The 19,506-nt window shown below is 38.1% G+C and overlaps 2 protein-coding genes across 5 annotated transcripts in view; both read left to right on the forward strand.

The window, feature by feature from the left end:
* nsd1a (nuclear receptor binding SET domain protein 1a) overlaps nt 1–19,506 on the forward strand; it is a 1,446,438-nt gene that overhangs the window by 931,938 nt on the left and 494,994 nt on the right. The gene's annotated exons all lie outside the window — the stretch shown is intronic.
* Nucleotides 1–19,506, forward strand: part of ctnna1 (catenin (cadherin-associated protein), alpha 1) — a 192,052-nt gene that overhangs the window by 99,575 nt on the left and 72,971 nt on the right. For 2 of the 4 annotated variants that reach the window (NM_131456.2, XM_087280107.1), the window contains 4 exon segments: nt 2,194–2,286; nt 2,564–2,720; nt 5,760–5,960; nt 11,924–12,075. In NM_131456.2, coding sequence (NP_571531.1) covers nt 2,194–2,286; nt 2,564–2,720; nt 5,760–5,960; nt 11,924–12,075 — 603 coding nt within the window. 4 annotated transcript variants of the gene reach the window in all.

Raw genomic sequence — 19,506 nt, forward strand, 5'->3', positions numbered from 1 at the left:
AACAAATATGGATGAAACTCCTCTGTAACATTTAATTAAAACGAGACTCGCCTTAAGTAATGAAGCTACTCTGCAAAGTGCTGTGCTTATTTCGCTTTATTGCAGCCAGAGCAAGGCATCGGAACCAGGCATGAAAAAGAAAATCTAATTTCCTGCCTCCAAAAATGTGCAAATAACGACAGTAGGGAATGTTTGGTGAATCGTGTTTGGGGAGGGAGATTTGTGGGTCAAAATGACAATTTACTGTACAGCACTATAAACTCCAGCAACAGGCGGTAGGTTTGCTTACTTCAGCACTTAGATTTCAGCTGCTGCTGGAGTTTCTGAAAGTGTCAGGAATATTTGCCTTTCTTACTTTTCCTGAGGTAACAGCAGTCTGGCAGACCGGTGATTTAATCATCTCCAGAAACCACTCCCTGACGCTGTCAGCCATCGTCCTGTGAATTATATGAAATATATTCCCCATGTGGGGAGACGTCCAGACCTCAATTTCAGGCTTTGCTTTTGTTTTGGCTTTATCCTCTGGGGCACGTTTTCCTGCTGTATTATTTTACCATTTTGTCAAATAATCTGATCAACAGCTGACAGCAGATGTGTGTGTTAAATTAAAGCTGTGTGTGAGAGGTAGGGAAAACGAGTTTCCGTCATTCATGTCATGTGGAACTCACTTAAAGAGCTGTTTAGTAAAATTTTACTAGAAATTTAGATTTTTTTAAAATCTCATATTAACTCTTTCCCTTCCCTTTACACATAGACCCTTCCAGAAAATTACCGTTTTTCTGAAAGGTCTGTATGTGTGAACAAAATACCGATAAATTTGTTGGTAATCGATGGTAATTTTCCGGAAAGACATGTTGTAACATAACCCAAAATTTGCCGGCTGGCTGCGCTGTGTGAATGCAGACGGAAGATTGCCTAAAAGAGTGCGTTCACGTCTAGAGCGTGCTGACGTGATGCGTCTACTCCAGCCTAGAGTTCTTCATATGTTTTCATCGAAGTTGTTTACAATACTCATTCATCCACAGAGTTTGTAATGTAGTCAAATATTTACAAACACAAGCGCAGACATTTAGAGCTCTTTTTTTAGTTAACGATGTCAAAATTTACCAGTATTACTTGTGTGTCATCTGTGTGAAATATTATATTTAAAATGCACTACATTTTAATTTTTATTTTAAAATTTTTTTTTAACCAATGTGCATTCAAGTGGTGAATAAAACATATTTATTTTTATTTATTTTTATGTTTGTTTATTTTTAATTATTTACTTTTTTATTTTTATTTCAATTTATTTTAATTTAATAATTTTTTTAAATTATTTTTTTATTTTATTTATATTTAATTTATTTACATTTTTAATTTATTTTAATTTTAATTTTCATATTTTTATTTATTTTTGTTTTTATTTATTTTTAGTTTTTATTTATATTCTAATTTAAAATTTATTTTATTTAATTATTTTTTATTGCATTATATATATATATATATATATATATATATATATATATATATATATATATATATATATATATATATATATATATATATATATATATAAATATATAAGGTTAAAAATCAAATTCTATCATTAGCTGACAAATATATTTTAAATGCTTTAGTTTGAAAATTATAATTTTTTCTTTAAATGTTGGCTTTTTTGTTTAAGCTTATGAGAATTCAAGGGGTGATGAAGCATGACTGTGATAGCATAAAAAATGGTTTGTTTAAACAAAAGCTTGGTTCTCCATTTTGTTATGTAATATATTCTCATTCTGAGGGATGTCAAATTTAGGTGAAAATTATCCAATTCTAGCATTAGCTGACATTTTTTTAATGACACTAACGTGAAAAGAGTTTATATAGTAGCGAATTTAATACAACGTCTTTGTCCATTTGAATGTAAATTTGAAGCGCTTGCATGCAAAAACCTCCAATTTTCTCCTCAAATGTGCATTTTTCTCTGCCTCCTCTGTTTACGTTCAGTTATTTTACTTTAAAGGCAATGAAAAGAACTTTCAGCCTACACACAAGAGAGAAAATATCAAAAGACTTTTAGTGGTTTTGCATCTTAACCCTTCATTTGTTATTCGGAATAGATTTTGCCAGTGTAGCTGACCTGGAATTAAATAAAATATACAATACAATGCGATCATTTATAATGTCATTAAAAAGCTGCATTATTTCTATTTCTAGGTTGCCAACCTCGCCTGCTCCATCTCCAACAACGAAGAGGGAGTAAAGTTGGTGCGAATGGCCGCTTCCCAGCTGGAAACACTGTGCCCTCAGGTACGCAGCCATTTGACTGGATGTCCACTGCCACTGTCAATACCTCTTTAATCTGAGCCCCAGTGACTCTTCCTTGATCCTGGGGCTTTGTACTCATGCATCTTTCCATCTAAATAAACATGGCTTAATCTCTGTCGTAATCTGAAACAATTGCATTGTATTTTGAAGTGGGGGGGAAGGGCTCAGATAATCAATCTGCATATGTGCTGTTGTGTTTTTTTTTTTGGTACTCGTACGTCTTAAAAGCAGATTAATGGCTTGTGTATTGTAATTGCAGGTGATTAATGCAGCTTTGGCCCTGGCTGCCAAACCTAACAGCAAGGTGGCTCAGGATAACATGGATTTGTTTAAAGACCAGTGGGAAAAACAGGTGCGAGTGCTCACTGACGCTGTGGATGACATCACTTCCATTGACGACTTCCTCTGCGTGTCTGGTAAGTCCATGCTGTGTAGTGTACAGGTTGTCCATAGGGTCTTAAAGTCTTAAAATGTCCTAAATTTTAAAAACTTAGTCTTAAATTCACTGAATTATTGTCTTGAATTATTTTAAACCAGTTTTAATTTTACTTTGTCCATCAGGCAAGAAGTCATCCAATCACCAACAATCTATCTCAATAAAACATTTAACAAGGCTTTATTTATAACTAATATTATAATAGCTTATTTAATAGCTTTATAACTAATATAGTTTCATTATCTTCCTTGCAATCAAATTAGTTTAAAAGTGCTCCATGTGTTTATAGACAATATAGGTGGAGGACACTGACCTGGATGGACTGCATACGTTTAGTGTACTATAGCTTTTAAAGAGCTTACAAATAGTGTTGAAAAAGATGATTGTGTGCTGATTCTGATGCTTTAAGCTTTATAATATGTAAAGCTCATTTTCACTCCAAGTATAATACTTAAGTGGAGATCTCCTCTTACCTAATAAAATAAATGAAGGATGCTGCATATAATCCCTTAAACAAGTCTCATGACCATTTAGTGTGGACATGTCATGGCCAGAAACGGCTTTACAGAAAATAATAGACAAAACAGCTGAAAATAATGGTAGGAAAAATGGTTAATGCGACTTAGAAACATTGCAAATAACAAAAGAAGAATTCAACATGTCTTAATGAAAAAAAGAAGTTTGAAGCGCATATTTGACGAATAGGAAGTTAAAAGTCACACCTATAAATACTTATTTGTTTATTGCAATAAGTATATTATTAAATATTCAAGTTACAGAATTTTATATAGTATTTAATTAATTTTTTTATATATAATTAATATTTATAGTATTCCTTTTCTTGTAAACTCGAAAACTTGCGATCAATTCATGAGATCGGCCAGATTGGAGAGTCATGAAATGTGATTATCGGCTCATAGCGATCTCCGGATGTATCGGACCATCCTTAATATGTTTTCAACTAGGGGTTGTTTGCTTGTTTGACAGATTACAGAAAATATGTGGCTAAGAAATAACCAATTAACTTTTTTTGATTCTTGTCCATTAGACCAACTTGGCCATTAGAAAAAGGATCCTTAGCATGTAGAGCAGAGATGTCAAACTCAATTTCTGGAGGGCCACAGCCCTGCACAGTTTAGTTCCAACCCTGCTCCAACACACTTAAGCTGCGGTCAAACTAGAGTTTGTGTGTGCAAAATTCTGTTGTACGGTGCTGCAAAAAGGGGCGGGATTAAACAAGATTAGACATTAAAAAAACGAGCGATTGCTCCATGTTTTAAATTTCTGTCCAGAGAGGTCATGTTTTGATCCTCAATTGGTCTCACGCAGTCAAGTGATGCAATTTTGCAGGTCAGAGTTCACCAAGCTTGAACTTTGCGCCGGAGCAAACTTTGAAATTAAAACGAAAAAGACAGCCGCACTTGGAAATGTGAATTTTTATTTGATGTTTGACGTAATCTCAACTGAGAAATGAAGAGAGGGTGGGACATAGCATAGCCAAAAACGGTTTGTTTTCATCACAGCTCCGCCAATGAGAGTAGTTGAGCTTTTAAAAGATGGCTCAGAAAAAAAAAAAAATAAAATAAAGGCTGCATTTACCCAATTAAAGTACAGATAATAGGATTAGGAAGTATTGTTAGGTTTAAAAGTTGTTTTATTTGTCTGTTTTACAGTAATTATTCTAGTTATTAACTTTATAAGTTTTTGCAGCGTCACCATGGCCCATAGTGTCACATGATTTTTTTTTTTGCTTAAGAAATTAGCATTGATTTGTATAGGTTGTATTGGGTTGTCATGATACTGGAATTACTTGAAATAATTGGTACCAACCGCCAATTTCCGGCTAATATTTTAGCGCTGTTCAGCATGTTCCTAAACAGCGCTGATTTGCCATTGTGTTCACATGCTCGACTGAAATGACATTGGTTGGCTGTAAAGGTCAATTCACCTCTGTTTACTGAGTGTAAACACTGATACAGGGACACTGGAGTGTTCTAGAGCCATGGAAATCAGCTGGTTTGTCTATAAGCTGACATACGAGCGATCCACTGATGAGTCAAGGCTTTAAAATGCTCCAGTGTCCCTGTATCTGTGGTTACATTAAATAAACAGCGATGAGTTCGGTGAACTGATGACCTTCACAGTCATTTCTGTTGCACACGTAAACACAATGGCAAATCAGCACTGTTAAAGAACATGCTCAAATGTTCACAGCAAATGGATGTTTTTAAAATACCAGTATCGATCGGTACTGAATTCCAGTATTGTGACAACCCAACTTCAAACTGTTGAAAATTATTATAAAATACCAGCATTTGATTTGAAATAAAAGCTGATGTTGCATTACATGACAAATCTGATGGCATTGCCTGTTTTCTGCTGTCACTTTTGATTTATTCAGTGCATCCTCACTTAATGATCATCTTACATATTTCATTAAGCATTTAAAACCTTATGCTTTAGCAATAGAACAAGCTTTTTAATTCACGCAGCAACCTCTGAATAATAGTCTGATTGGCTTCTGTCTGTTTGTACCAGACCCATTATAACTTAATGCAGAAAAGTTAAATAAAGGAGTCTTTACACCTACACATTTAAAGAAGTTCATTACCCGCTCAAGCGCACTTGACTGTCAACTCTATCCTATGATATTGACATTCTCTCTCTCACATATGTTAAAGGCTCTGTCAGACGTGGCCTTTAAGAGTTCTTGTTAGGCTGTAGAGGCTGACTGACTGCCTTCACCTCCACTCAAGGACACATTACAGTTTACCGTGTTGATTTGCATTTCCCAGACACCAATTACTAAACTGTCTGAGTGTGTCTTTAATCTTTTTTTCATCCGCCCTTGTGGTTCCTGCTAATGTTCTTAAGTCAGGGACAATGTAAATGCAGCATGAAGGATGAGGATTTCCTGTCTTCACGCTTTTGCATTGTACTTAACACTCTGTCGATTCTTCAGCGCTGTCTCTTTAGTTGGTTTAAACATTGTCTTCTCTCTCTCTTCTTTTTGCTTTAGAAAATCACATTCTGGAGGATGTGAACAAGTGTGTCATCGCTCTGCAAGAAAAGGATGTGGATGGGCTCGATCGCACTGCTGGAGCCATTCGGGGCAGAGCTGCTCGTGTGGTCCATGTGGTCACATCTGAGATGGACAACTATATGCCTGGCGTATACACGGAGAAGGTTCTGGAAGCTACCAAACTTCTTACTGAAACAGGTAGGGGTGTAACGATACACTCAGCTCACGATACAATGTGTATCACGATATAATGTTCACGATTCGATATGTATTACATTATTTGGAATAAAAAATTTAATTAAACTGAAATGCAAATTTTATTTTATTTACTATTTTTTATGTATTTATTTTGTTTCAACTTGTTAAACTGAACCTTCTTTAAGAAAATAAATTAAACAGGCCTGTCTCTGGAAAATAAAACTATTTTAAAACTTCTTATAAAATATTATTGAAATGATTCAATTCAATTGAATTTAACAGTAAGAGCTTAAGGCTTTGCTTGGTCAAAAAAATTAAATCTACATTTCCAGGTAATCAGCAGTTCTATAAGATAATCCTGAACTTATGTGTATCTGTCTGAGAGGTTTTTATGGATGGCTGTCTTCATGTTGGGCATGATGAGTGACAGGTTGGCCGTCTTTTCATTACACAGGACAGTCGTGGCTCTTTTCAGCAGTTTAGGCAGGCTTACTATTTCTTCAGCGTCGCTGATGTCGGCGCTATCAAGTGTATCATGTTGACGTGCATTTTTGTGTACCTCTGTACTCAAAAGAGTTAATGCTCGTCATAATCATAACTCTAAAATGCGATATGATTATTTAAATAATGTGCACGCTTTCGGTTTCATTTCCACTGCTGTTCTTACTTCCCACATACTTCCCATTTCACAAACTGAATGTTGTTTACTACTTTATTACCTGTTAGTCACAACCTGCAGGTTCTGTTCACTGAAGCAGACGCGTGCCACTGTATCTGGCCGCCAATGCATCATTATATGAAGACAGAATGATATTTTAGGGTGAATTGTTCCTTATAAATACAGTATGTGACTCTTTCAACACCATTAGGAGGTATCCATGTCGCTGTGCAAAGTATGTAAATCACTGTGAAGACTTTAAAACTTCGGCTATGTTTGACCCAGTATGCGTGTCAAAAAGCGGATGAGTCTAAAGCAATGACTGTACAACCGAAATGTTGCCAGACGTCTGATTTTGAGAGGATGGGCCATCCTCTATTTCAACTCCACTCATCTTGGTCTGCTAACATTACTGCTGCTGCAATCTGAACTCAGGTGCGACAGCAGGTGGAACGTAGCTCACGTGCAAACAGCTCAACTAATAAGAGAAAATGGACGTCATATCGTAATCAAATCGTCATAACGCCACAATGCATATTGTGACATTTTTGCATCGCAATAAATCGTACAACGATAAATCGTTACACCCCTAGAAACAGGTAAAAACCAGAACATTGAATCTGAAATCATTTGATTTGTAGTAAGGCCTAATTGCAATACTTCTTTTTTTAAAGGAGTGAACCTACACTAGTTTCATGGTTCAGTTTAGTTACGATTATCATGCCATGGATTCGGTTCAATTTGATATCCCGGTGTTTCACGGTGCATTGATGATGCTTCATCATTCAGTCGTTTTCTGCTGTTTTTCCGGGGCCGGGTCGCGGGGGCTGCAGTCTCAGGAGAGAACCCCAGACTTGCCTCTCCCCAGACACTTCCTCCAGCTCCTCCAGGGGGGATCCTGAGGTGTTCCCAGGCCAGCCGAGAGACATAGTCCCTCCAGCGTGTCCTGGGTCTTCCCAGAGGCCTCCTCCCGGTGGGACATGCCTGGAACACCTCCTTAGGTAGGCGTCCAGGAGGCATCCGAAACAGATGCCCAGCCACCTCAGCTGACTTCTCTTGATGTGGAGGAGCAGCAGCTTTACTCCGAGCTCCTCTCGTGTGTCAGAGCTCCTCACCCTATCCATAAGAGTGCGCCCTGCCACCCTTCGAAGTAAACTCATTTCGGCTGCTTGTATCCGTGATCTTGTCCTTTCGGTCATGACCCAATACTCATGACCATAGGTGAGAGTAGGAACGTAGATTGACCAGTAAATGGAAAGCTTTGCCTTTTAGCTCAACTCCTTTACCACAACCGACCAGTACATCGACTGCATAACTGCTGCTGCTGCACCAATCCACCTGCCAATCTCACGTTCCATCCTTCCCTCACTCGTGAACAAAACCTAGAGATATTTAAACTCCTCCACCTGGGTTAAAGACTTTCCTCTAACTTGGAGATGGCAAACCACCTTTTTCCAGTGGAGCACCATGGCCTCGGACTTGGAGGTGCTGATTCTCATCCCAGCCTCGTCACACTCGGCAGCAAACTGCCCCAGTGAATTACCCCAAAATTGTAATACAAATAATATATAAATACATGTATACATTTTAATACAAGAATTGTTGTGCTGTAAAGTAAAACATCAAATTGTGCATGGAAAGCGTCATCAAACTGCCCCAGTGCCCCAATTATTACCCTTACAATTTCTCAATATGTTTGGCGACTAAAATGTTAGTTTCATAAGTCTATCTGTTTAATAAATCTGAAAAAAAAACACCTAAATGCATTGCCTATATTCATTAAGAAAAATATTCATTTTCAAAATGGGCTGTACTCATTTTGCTGAGCTCTGTATATTCAGCTTCTAAAATAGTAGGATCGTTTGTAATTACTCCCACTTGCATGTTGGCTCCAACACCATAGTATGCAACTTGTATGCAGATCCTCCTCCCTCACCATAGTATGCTGCTCATATGCACGTCTTGTTTTGCCTTGGCAATGCTACAATGCTGCTGCTGAAAGCCTGTGTGTTCACACATTTATCACGTGCATTGTTAAATGGCTGCTTCAAAGCAATTCTCAATGAATAAACACGCAGGCACACATGGTTTTGTAGTAGGGGAAAGGTTTATCACATTGTTTATGTACACTGAAAGTGTGAAGGAATACATTTTTATAATAGCCTGCATTTAGTGATTTGAGCACAGTAATCCACCAGTTATACAAACACATAAAAGCATGCGTCAACATCTTGCCTTGCCTGGCATTTTGCTGCCCTCAACACTTTCCTGCGCTGCAACGTAAGGGTGCGTCTGAGCTCCAGCAGTCAGCGGGTGCTTTTAGTACAAAAGTTTGGAGATCAGTGCACATGGGACAGTTTATCAAGGATGCGTCACTGGATGGCGTCTCTCTATAGTTGTTAAATGTGTTATTTAATTAATCTAGTCTCTATCTAACGACTTTTCGAATCTATCAGGTAATGTGTCAGTGTAAGTACGTTGCCTCAATTTTTCGCTTTCACACTTTTTCCTCAGATACTGTTGGTTGTGCACCTTTTTTTACCAACCAAGTTTGTCAACACCATTATATTGACACAGATCACTCTGCCTATTCATGCCAGAGTCCCGCGGAAAAAGTGATTGTCAGGTGGTTCTCTGTGTGTAACTTGTTTTTTATTTATGATTTGGTTATGGGTAAAACAAAGACCATGCGGGTCAGGTAGTTGAAACAGCAGGCTACAAATAATTAATTTGTTAAATATAAATAATTAATTCACCACCACCTACGACAATGCCATTGTCCATCGCAATGTTGAAGACTTGTAGACTTGAAGACCACTGCTGAGACTGCAGCTCTGCATAAGACGATTGGCCAGCGGAGAAATTAAAATTGTTGTGCCGAACTGAGTCTGGTTCTCTCAAGGTTTTTTTTTTTCTTCACTCTCCTAATAGTAAAGTTTTTTTATCTCTCCGCTGTCGCCACTGACTTGCATGGTTCAGGATCTGCAAAGCTACTCATCGATGAATTTGCTCTTCAGTGTTTGGACTCTCAATAACGACTTCAAACCACACTGAACTGAGCTAAACTGAACTGAACTTAACCATTGACCATTTATGACCATTTATTTGAATTTACTTTTACTTGACCATTTATGTGAAGCTGCTTTGACACAATCTACATTATAAAAGCGCTATACAAATAAAGCTGAATTGAATTGAATTGTGCGACCCCCTTTTATGCTTCTCTCCTGAACTTAATAATTGGCTGAATCATAGAGATGCTGGATAAAGATTGTGTGGGGGTGGAATCGAGATCATATTTTTCCGATCAATCGTGCAGCCCCAGTTGTGTTCTATTACTTAACTGTCCACTGCTGCATCGTGATGCACTGTAGAGATGATTTTGACATCCATACTAAAGTCTGTTGTTTGCATTAGTGTTTTTGGCATTGGTTATTTGGCACAAGAGGATTTTCTTGGTTTATAAAAAGGTGGTTAAGCAAATATTAACATTTATTAATGAGAAACTGCTCATAACTGTAACTGTAGGCTGTTTATCAGCATCTAACAGCTGCTTCGCCCATGCTTCATCCAATTTGAACTTAGAATTATCTATTTAATAATATTTTTGGGGATGGCACTCGTGCATGTGTGATTAATTCCTATTTAAAATCCATTGTTCTTGTTCACTATCTGAAAATGCTGCACAGGCATCCAGAAATAGTGCTGCTGCCATCTGCGCCAGAATTTCCTTGAGTGGGTTTGTAGGTTGTTAATACATAAAGCTGATTTTTATTTTTTTTTAATAAAAGTAACTTTGACTACCTTCCTTTACAAGGTTGCATAACATTCTGTCTAGATAGGCAGCTGTCTAGGTTTTGAGAGCCCTTCTGTGACTCGTATCTGCACTCTAGCTTTATTAGCGAGATAAAACATAATATTACTTTTTTTTTCTGGTAGATAAAACGCAATATTACTTTCATGTGTGGTTACGTAATTGCATTCGGATGCCTTAAGGAGTCTTTCTAAGACTGAAATCGCAGAGATGGCTCATTCCTCAGGGACACGGCATACGATTTTCCTGTTCATTTGAGGACTTTCTCCTGGGAAATGCTATGTCACATTTTGTGTTCTCCTGCTCGGCTTTGCGCTTAAACAAATAGCTGGGCCATACTGGCAAAAAAAAAGGACGTTATGTCACAAATCATTCCTTTAATTACTGTTAGAACTCATGCCCCTTAAGCCTGGAGGTTTACCCAAAACCTTCTGTTCATGTGAATTTTAAATATTCCCTCTTTCACGCTGTACTATATTCAGTCTCCCTCTGCCACCGTTTTCCCCAGCGCAGTCCTAAATTGCGAATGAGTATTAATGTAGATGTGTTCTGCGCCTATAGGGAGGGACCATTACTTTATGGCCGGGAGGTGGTGCGTGGCTGGTGGGCCGGCTTTTACAAAGTGGTTGAGCAAACCACAATATATCATGCTGAATCGGGTCAATCGTTCAACCAAATTTCAGGAGAGTTTAGTCTCAGATGGCCTAGTCTGATTACATAACCTCAGCACTCATTCAGCCTAAAATTTCGCAGAGATAAGCTAGCAGCGGGAGCCTTGTTCAAGCCATGAAAGCTTTTTGCAGTCACCGTCCGAATGCAGCTAAATTTTTAAAACGACCAGTCTGTTTGTTCGAGTTACTACTTAAAACTTTTAATTTAATTTGGTTACTTGAGCATGAAGGTCTCCAGGCCTCCAAATGCTGTTAGTTCTTGTTGTACACGCTCAATATCGTTAAATATCGTCTGGGAATTAATGCTTATTTGCTGTCCGCAAAACATCAGATGCACCTCTAAAACGGTCTCCAGTTCCCATCGCATTTGATTGAGTTTTTTGTGTAGCTTGTTGCTACCTGTCTTATGATTGATTCGTTTAAGGGTGCCTCTGGATTAAGTGTTCTCATCTGCCATTCCCGCAGTCAAGTAAAGCCTGATTAAAAGTTGCCCTGAGCAGTCATTAAAATCCAGCAACGCATCAACCATGCATTCAGCATTTTTCCTCAGCTCTGTTTTGGGCCTTAAAAGTTGGACTGAGGGTAAAAGTGTCGATTCAATTCAAATCTAATTTGAATTATGTGTTTCTACAGGCACAATGTCTTGATTGAATTGTACTTCAGCTCTCTCTTCTCTCTCTCTCTCTCTCTCTCTCTTTCATATTTGCTGAGTTGAATTGTTTCCAGCGAAATTAATCAGGTTTTTTTCCCCTCCACCTTTTAGTTTACTGCTAAGTGTTTCTGACCTTGATGTTTGTCCTTTCTGTGTGTGTGTTTACAGTGATGCCACGTTTCACCGAGCAAGTAGAGGCAGCAGTGGAGGCTCTCAGTGCCAACAACGGGCAGCCAGTGGACGAGAACGAGTTCATTGATGCCTCGCGTCTGGTGTATGATGGTGTGAGAGACATCAGGAAGGCGGTGCTGATGATCAGGGTGAGTCTTTAAATAGAAAGTTTCTCTTTCAGTGTTTAAGTTTTATCCAGAGTAAGCAGGGGCTGGTGTAAGATTCTGACAGTAGTATAACCTTGGATGCAACATCCCTGTATTGTGATCACTGCTCTAAAATATGTTCTTTTGAAAAGTCTGGGTATAAAACAACTGTTTTCCGATTGAACACAATATATTTTATTTTAAGAAACATTTAAGATATTTGGAGCAGTAAACATGTCAGGCTAAATAATTGAAATAAACCATTGACTTCTGCTGTCTTCATTAGTTTTAAAAACACAACTTAAAAGGACATCTTTATCCCCTTTACTTTGAAAATAAAGTAAGCCACAGCACTGTTCAGGTCTACAGCATGCTTAGATGGTGGTTTATAAGCGATTTGTCTTTCACAATCATGAGCTAATCAGTAGCTCTTGATGTGGAGGCATATTTTCTGCTGGAGATACTGTTACACTAAAAACTAAATAAAATAAAGACACATAATTATTTTTATTTGACATATACTATAGGAACGATGTAAACTCTTGACTTTTCCAAACTGCGGTAGCCCTTGAAACCGGCTATCGTCCCATGCCTAGTCCAGACATGCTGTCATTCTTATAGCACCTGTTTATAAAGTAGCAGAACATCTTCACTTTGTCACAGATGATCAAATTATTATCATTAGGGCTGCACAATATATTGTTTTAGCATCGATATTGCAATGTGCGTGTCCGCTAGTGATGTGCGATACCACTGATTTCCTATGCGATCCGATACCAAGTAAAATGAAGGTCAGTATCGGCGATTCCAATACTGCCCAGAAATGACTGTTTGGGAAATTAAAGTAACAAGTAGTGTACTTAGAAGTGTCACTTTATACTGAATACGAACCATATTACAGGGTTATTCTTGTTTATTGATGAAGAATTATCATATAAAAAAGCCAACTTACATATTTATTGACTGCATCTGAACATGTATATCTTAAAACGCCGGCCTGAACATCTTTAAAAAAAAAAAACATTCACACTTCTACAGTTAGTGGCATGTTAATCCGGTTCTTATAAAAGTATTTTGAAGCTTTTTTCGTTGTTTTATTATTGCCACAAAAAACCCAAGACCCTTAAAATAGCCACATCGCCACATTTTCTCCCTCTGTATCTGGATGGTGCCTGCTTGCTGCACCTTAAGGACTCTGAAAGCGATGTCTGTCTCACCCTAGCAGCACCTGTAACTCTCCTTTCCTCCTCGTCTGATTGCCTAGTCATGACGTTGTCATATTCTGTCTTGTGGTTTCTATGTAGATGTTTGATTAGGTTTGTAGTATTACCACAGTACCTAACTGTTTTGTTACACATGTCACAAACCGCATCGTTTGAGTTTATGGAAGTGAAGTAGCTCCACACATAACTTCACATGTACCAGGCCAGCGGACTGAGTGGCTAGCTCAGAGTCTGAGTCTGCAGTTGTACAGTGCCATATAACCCACATGACTCTGCAGGCGGAAGAACAAGTAGTTTGACTAAATTGGCATTATTCAGAGAAACTAGGGTAATTGTGGTTAATTTCCACTCTGTTTCTACTTCCAATAAAATACATATTTGCTCCAAATTATTGAAATATTGTTATTTTAGATAATCGATTCTAGAACATACAAAGCTGGTATCGGAGTTATCGATATTTTAGTATCGATCCGCACATCACTAGTGTCCGCAGTAGTCACATCGTAGGATATACGAAATTTGGGATTATAGTTGATCAACGATTGAGAATACATGAGAATAGTGGAGTCATTATAATCATTACAGAGTGAAACTTTATTATTTACATGTGTTTTAAAGGCATTTCAAGAGAGTTTAGCACATTAAGACAATAACTTACAGCATTTGTAATTTTAATGAAGAATTATTTCACAGAATTATTATTATGAAGACGACTATACAGTGTCATTTTGCGTTTAATTATTCAATTTCTTTACCCGAATACTGTTTGACTCTCTGGAAAACCCTAAAGCACTTTTTTCCTTGCTCTATTATAATTATTCTTGCTTGCAGTTTGTTTACTGTTATTTATACATGATTCACACCCTTAATCACCCCAACCAATCTAAATGAATAATCCCCACCCCCAAACAGAGCTATTCAAGCTATTTGATGTAATATAAATATAATATAAATATGTAATATAAATATAATTATATTACAATGTTAGATTTTCCAATATTGTGCAGTCCTAATTATCATTACAAAAAATTGCTGGAAAAAAAGCACTGTGAAATGGGTCAATATAAAGGGCTCCACAAAAATTTTAGGGGCCAAAATGTAATACCGCTTAATTTATGCATGTGATGTAGCTATACACTAGTTTTATATTAGTTTATATTGGTTACGTGGCGGACATTGCACTCTCTCTCTCTCTCTTTAAACATGCTTAAATACCTGTGCTATATGACAATATAAAAGCTGTTTTAGTACCTCGTGTATGAGATTTAAGGTTTGGGACTTTGCCGAAGTCTGTTCTGAAATGAAATGTCAGAATTGACATCATTCGCTATGGTTTTTAATGACACGCGACTCTTATTGACAGGTCAAAATCCGATCTACCTACTTACACTGCAGACACGAGGGCACAAATCTGATTCATATCAGATAAATTTCCACATATGAACAAGGCCTGAATCTGATTTGAGTAAATCGGAATCGATGTTGTTTGTTTCTGCTTACACGTACACGGGCCATATCTGATCTGTGCCACATGGGAGAATAACATCGGTATTGAGTCACTTAAACAGTGCAGTGTAAATGCGGCCTTTGAACACTGTAACAGATAAAAGACATCTTTAAAGCTATATCATGCATACTAATGAAGTTGTGTCTCGTTCACAATAGAGCACGCTGATTGGTTTGAACCAAGTGTTTCTCATGAATTAGTGAACAGATGTGCTGAAAATTCAATGACGTCACTTTATACTGGCCGGATAAGACTATTCTCCACGCTTGAATTTACACAAGGATCTCATTGCCGAGACGTAGCTTCAAAATTTATTTTCAAACCGGGAGAATGAATTTGCTCAAAACAACACAAAAACAAACAAATTTTAACTTTTTAGTGAAATAAATGTGTTCTGATAGTGTTTTTTGCAACGTGGAGCACATATATGACTGTCAACATCTCAGGCCCTGTTTACACTTGTGCGTTTTAATTTTAGATCTAAACTGATCTGCGTCCACACTAGCATTTCTGAACAGCTCTCCGTCCACACTATGCAACCAAAAACGTATATCACGTGACCATTGGCGCACTCTGGGCATGCGCATTCTAGTATAAACAGAAAGCATGCGTCTCACTCGGCATTTGGTTATTGTTAGTCAACAAACGCCGGTTGAACAATGAACACAATGGCAAAGAAAGGCAAGAGAGACCTTTTTGTGGACAGACGACGAAGTCAAGTTGTTACAAAACGTAACAAATAAATAACTGCACAATGGCGCCTAAAACAGACAATAGCGCAAACAGCGCTCTCATTTCTGTGCCCATGTTGTTGTTTACAGTACTGTCTTCCGGTAGCGTTAAAGCCATGTGTTATAGTCATGTGATAGGGGCTTGACGAATAAGGGAAGGACATGCAATGACACAAAATCCCAAATCAGGTAGCGAATCTCAGCAGTCCCACCTCCATTTTCAGATGCCTCCTAATCCAGCGTTTCCAAAACACTCCGTTTTCGATGCTCGAAAACTCCAGCGTAGTGTGGACGGATGGCGTAACCGTAGCAAAACTAAAACACATTAGTGTAAACGGGGCCTCAAAAAATGTGTTTTGGTGTTTTGTGACCTTTTAACACGGTGTCAACATGACTGATATTAACCTGTTGTAGTTCATCAACTTTTCAAGAAAGACTTCCTTCCTGCAGTTTCATTTTGTTCATTTATTGATCCACCTTTGTCTTTTTTTACTTCTCGTTTTGACACAACTGCAGCCTATTTTTTTTTTTTTAATTAGCAGTTCTACCTTTACTATTGGTGTTGTGCAGAGATGAGTGTTGACATCTCCCTTTTCATTTCGATAAGTTTAACTAACATGTTTGTAATTAAATGAAATTTTTTAGATTCGTTGATCATTTTGATTAACTTATGAAGCTGTGACACCCACACAGGTTTCCAGTTTATGACCGTCCCTGTGATTTTTCAGCAATTTCTCTGTTTTTTTCATCTAATGATTATATTGTAATATTGAGGTAAACTCCAATTTCAAAACTCGCTTAGAATTAAAGAGAATAGGAGGCCAGGGTTAATTGGTGGTTTGCACTGTGATGAGATATGCAACGCTGCACTTAGATTGTATAAATGTGCGTAAGTGTGTGTGTGTGTGAGAGAGAAAAAAACTGCAAAGCCTGGTGCACATATATGTGCCGCCTTATTAGAAACTAATGGCGAATTTGTTTTGGCCAAGTGGTAACCTAATTGAACAGATTTCCCTCTCCATGTGCACTATTATCAAAGCTGCAGTTGTCTGAGGGTTAATGGTCTTTCCCTGAGCTGAACTGTAACATTGGACAGATGGTTGCGAGCTTGCAATGGAGCGTTAGCTAACAGTCTGACAATGAGCAGACAACAGTTCGCTCCCGCCGTGCAGGAAAACACACAGACCCTTAAGTCCACTTCGCCAAAGCACGGAGCAACTAGGTTAAAGACATTAATTGAGGCAAATATCGTAGTTCCAGACTAACGAGTTTTCAATTAATTGAGAAGATAATGTACACTGAATTTGAATAATTGGCTCATGAGGAAGTATTAACGCCTTTAGTTAAAACGAAGAGAGCGGTCACGACCCGTATAATGAAGCCGCAATTGCATAGGATTAAGCGGCTTCTGGTAACTGGGCATTGACTGCACATATATACACGCTTGTTTATGCGCTGTCGATGACACTGATTGCACACATTTCTTTCATTTATTTGAATGCATCTTCCAGCGCTCTCATTTCAGATGTCAAGTTACGGGATGATTCACATCGATTCGCTACTTTGATGCAAATGAAACCATCTGACTTGTACCGAAATTTTCATTAATAACAGACGGTTTGAATTGGAATAAACACAATTAGACCAGGGATCCATTACGGTTTATTTGCATTATAATACGTAATTGATTTTTAGATGGGGGGATTTAATTAGCATTTCCCCCTTTATTTTCCGAGTCCTCCGAGGGCTGTTGTGCCTCATTCATTTTCTGCTACTCCTCTAGTTATCCAGATTGATTCAATGGTTAAAACAAAAGGCCCTCTGGCAGACGGGATCCACTTGTTTATTGTAGGTTTAACATTAGTGTCGAACACGAAAACGCTTCATGCTTGCATTGAGTCAAAAGGAGAGGCGTGATCTTTGCTATCTCTTGTTTTGTTCCTTTCCCACTGTATAGTGTTCTTAAACGCTCCAGGGCTCTTGTTCTGAGACGACTCGTCCGAACTGATAAGAAAACCACCCAAAGCTTTGGCAAAAGCAGTAGTTTGTTTTAGTACACCCTGCAGACATCGAGATAGCAAGAAAGAAACATTTGTACTTTAATGTTCGTCTTTTCTCCACAAGCATGCCATGTCAAGCTCACATGTTTAGACAGAGCTTGAGCACTAGCCAATCAGCCAACACTAGTGCCCAGTGGGCATCAACCTCTCCGCCGCACGCGAACTCTTCGATCGGAAGAGACAAGTGTGCGACTTGGGCTACTTAAGATGGACAGAGTCTTTAACCTCAGTAAGTACTGCGCTCGCCGGCCGGCCGTCACCTAATATTTGACAGGCAGGCAGCCCGCGAGTGACTCTGTTGAGGGATGTCACTGGTACTAATGGCCCTTCCGTAGCACAGATCCTCATCGCTGCCGAGTGCTTACTGTAGCCTGCGAAGACACCTCAGCTCACCTACACTGCTTCAGGCGTCTCAGGCTGTTTATTCAAATGCCTGCTCACTACTGCCCTACTTTATAGACGTGATGCATTCTATTGGATGGAAAGGTAGATTTTTTTTTTTCTGGTCTGAGCTGTCTGTTGTTACTATTGCTCTGTGCAGGGTAGATCTGAACTGGAGGTCATGGTTGTGCAAAATTTACAATTCCCACAATTGTCTCTACTTTTTTTTTGTTGTTGAGAGAGTTGAATTTAAGATTAATTGGCCGCAGCACACATGAGAGAATGAGGATTTTATAGACTTGAAATTCAACACAGGGTCTTGGGAATGTAGTGTTCTTTCTGATGGGTCTAAAATATTTTATTGAACTAAAATATCTAAAAAAAAACATCTACAGTACTTTTCTAAAGTTTCAGGGTCAGAAAAAATGGCTCACCCAGGCTGCATTTGCCCAAAAAAAAAATCAGAAATAGCTGAAAAAAGGTTCCTGACCCCTGACTCAAAGTATGATCGTATTCTACATCCCTAATCCTACAGAATCCCTAAACCCAACCACTGTCTTACTAATGAGCAGCTAATTAGAATATTAAGCTAATAAGCTTAGTAAATGGTTTGTTACTAGTGTGAATTGTACAACAAAATAGTGACCCACAATATAGTACAAAGTGAGTCAAATGTAAAGATGCTATTGAAAATAAATTTGACAATTTTTGCAGTCATTATTTTCATTTCAAAATATTTAGTTTTGCCGTTTCATATTTTTGTTAGAATACAATGTTTATTTGTAATATATAAATATTTTGTAGCATTATAAATGAATTTAACCCTTGAGTTTTGGTCAGTTTGAATGCATAGTTGAAATTATACTGACACCAAAACCTTTTGAATAGTAGCATGTGTATGCAAACATGCATTGTTTAATCATTTGCTGTATGCATCATTTTCATCATCATTTTACAGCTGAAGCCTGCAAACCTTTAAAAAGACCTGCCATTCAGATTGACCTTTAAAGTTAATTGTATGATTTGATAAATTTAGTTATTTTAATTGTTTCCTGACTTTTAAATTCAAGTGTTAAAAACATTTTCAGTCTGATTTAAAATGCATGATTAAATCTTTATCAACATGACCCTAAAGTCTTTTATTTTTACATTGATCATCATTCATCCACAAGCATTACAGTGTTTCTGAAATGAGCCCGAGCTCTTCCAAACCATCGTCCGCACCTTGACTATCTTTGTTTGGCCTGTCTGTTGTTTTGATGTCATCTTCAGCAAGCAGAGTTTTGGGATGCTTGAGGTGTCTATTATTGGAGCAGCTGCATCGTGAGCCAGTCAGAATCTCCTCATAAATGGATTGTACAGACAGTCGGATAAGCACGGCTTGCAGCACTGGCGAAATAATACATCCGTATCTTCTCACATCTCGTCCTTTCTCCTATCAAGCCGAAATGCATTTTCTTGTCAGTGAGGGTTCTTCCCTCTGCCACCCCTCCCCACTCCCCAGCATTTCCCTCTGCAAACAGGTCCCTCTG

The sequence above is a fragment of the Danio rerio genome, chromosome 14 (genome assembly GCF_052040795.2).
Source record: "Danio rerio strain M-AB ecotype USA chromosome 14, GRCz13ab, whole genome shotgun sequence".
Lineage (NCBI taxonomy): Eukaryota > Metazoa > Chordata > Actinopteri > Cypriniformes > Danionidae > Danio > Danio rerio.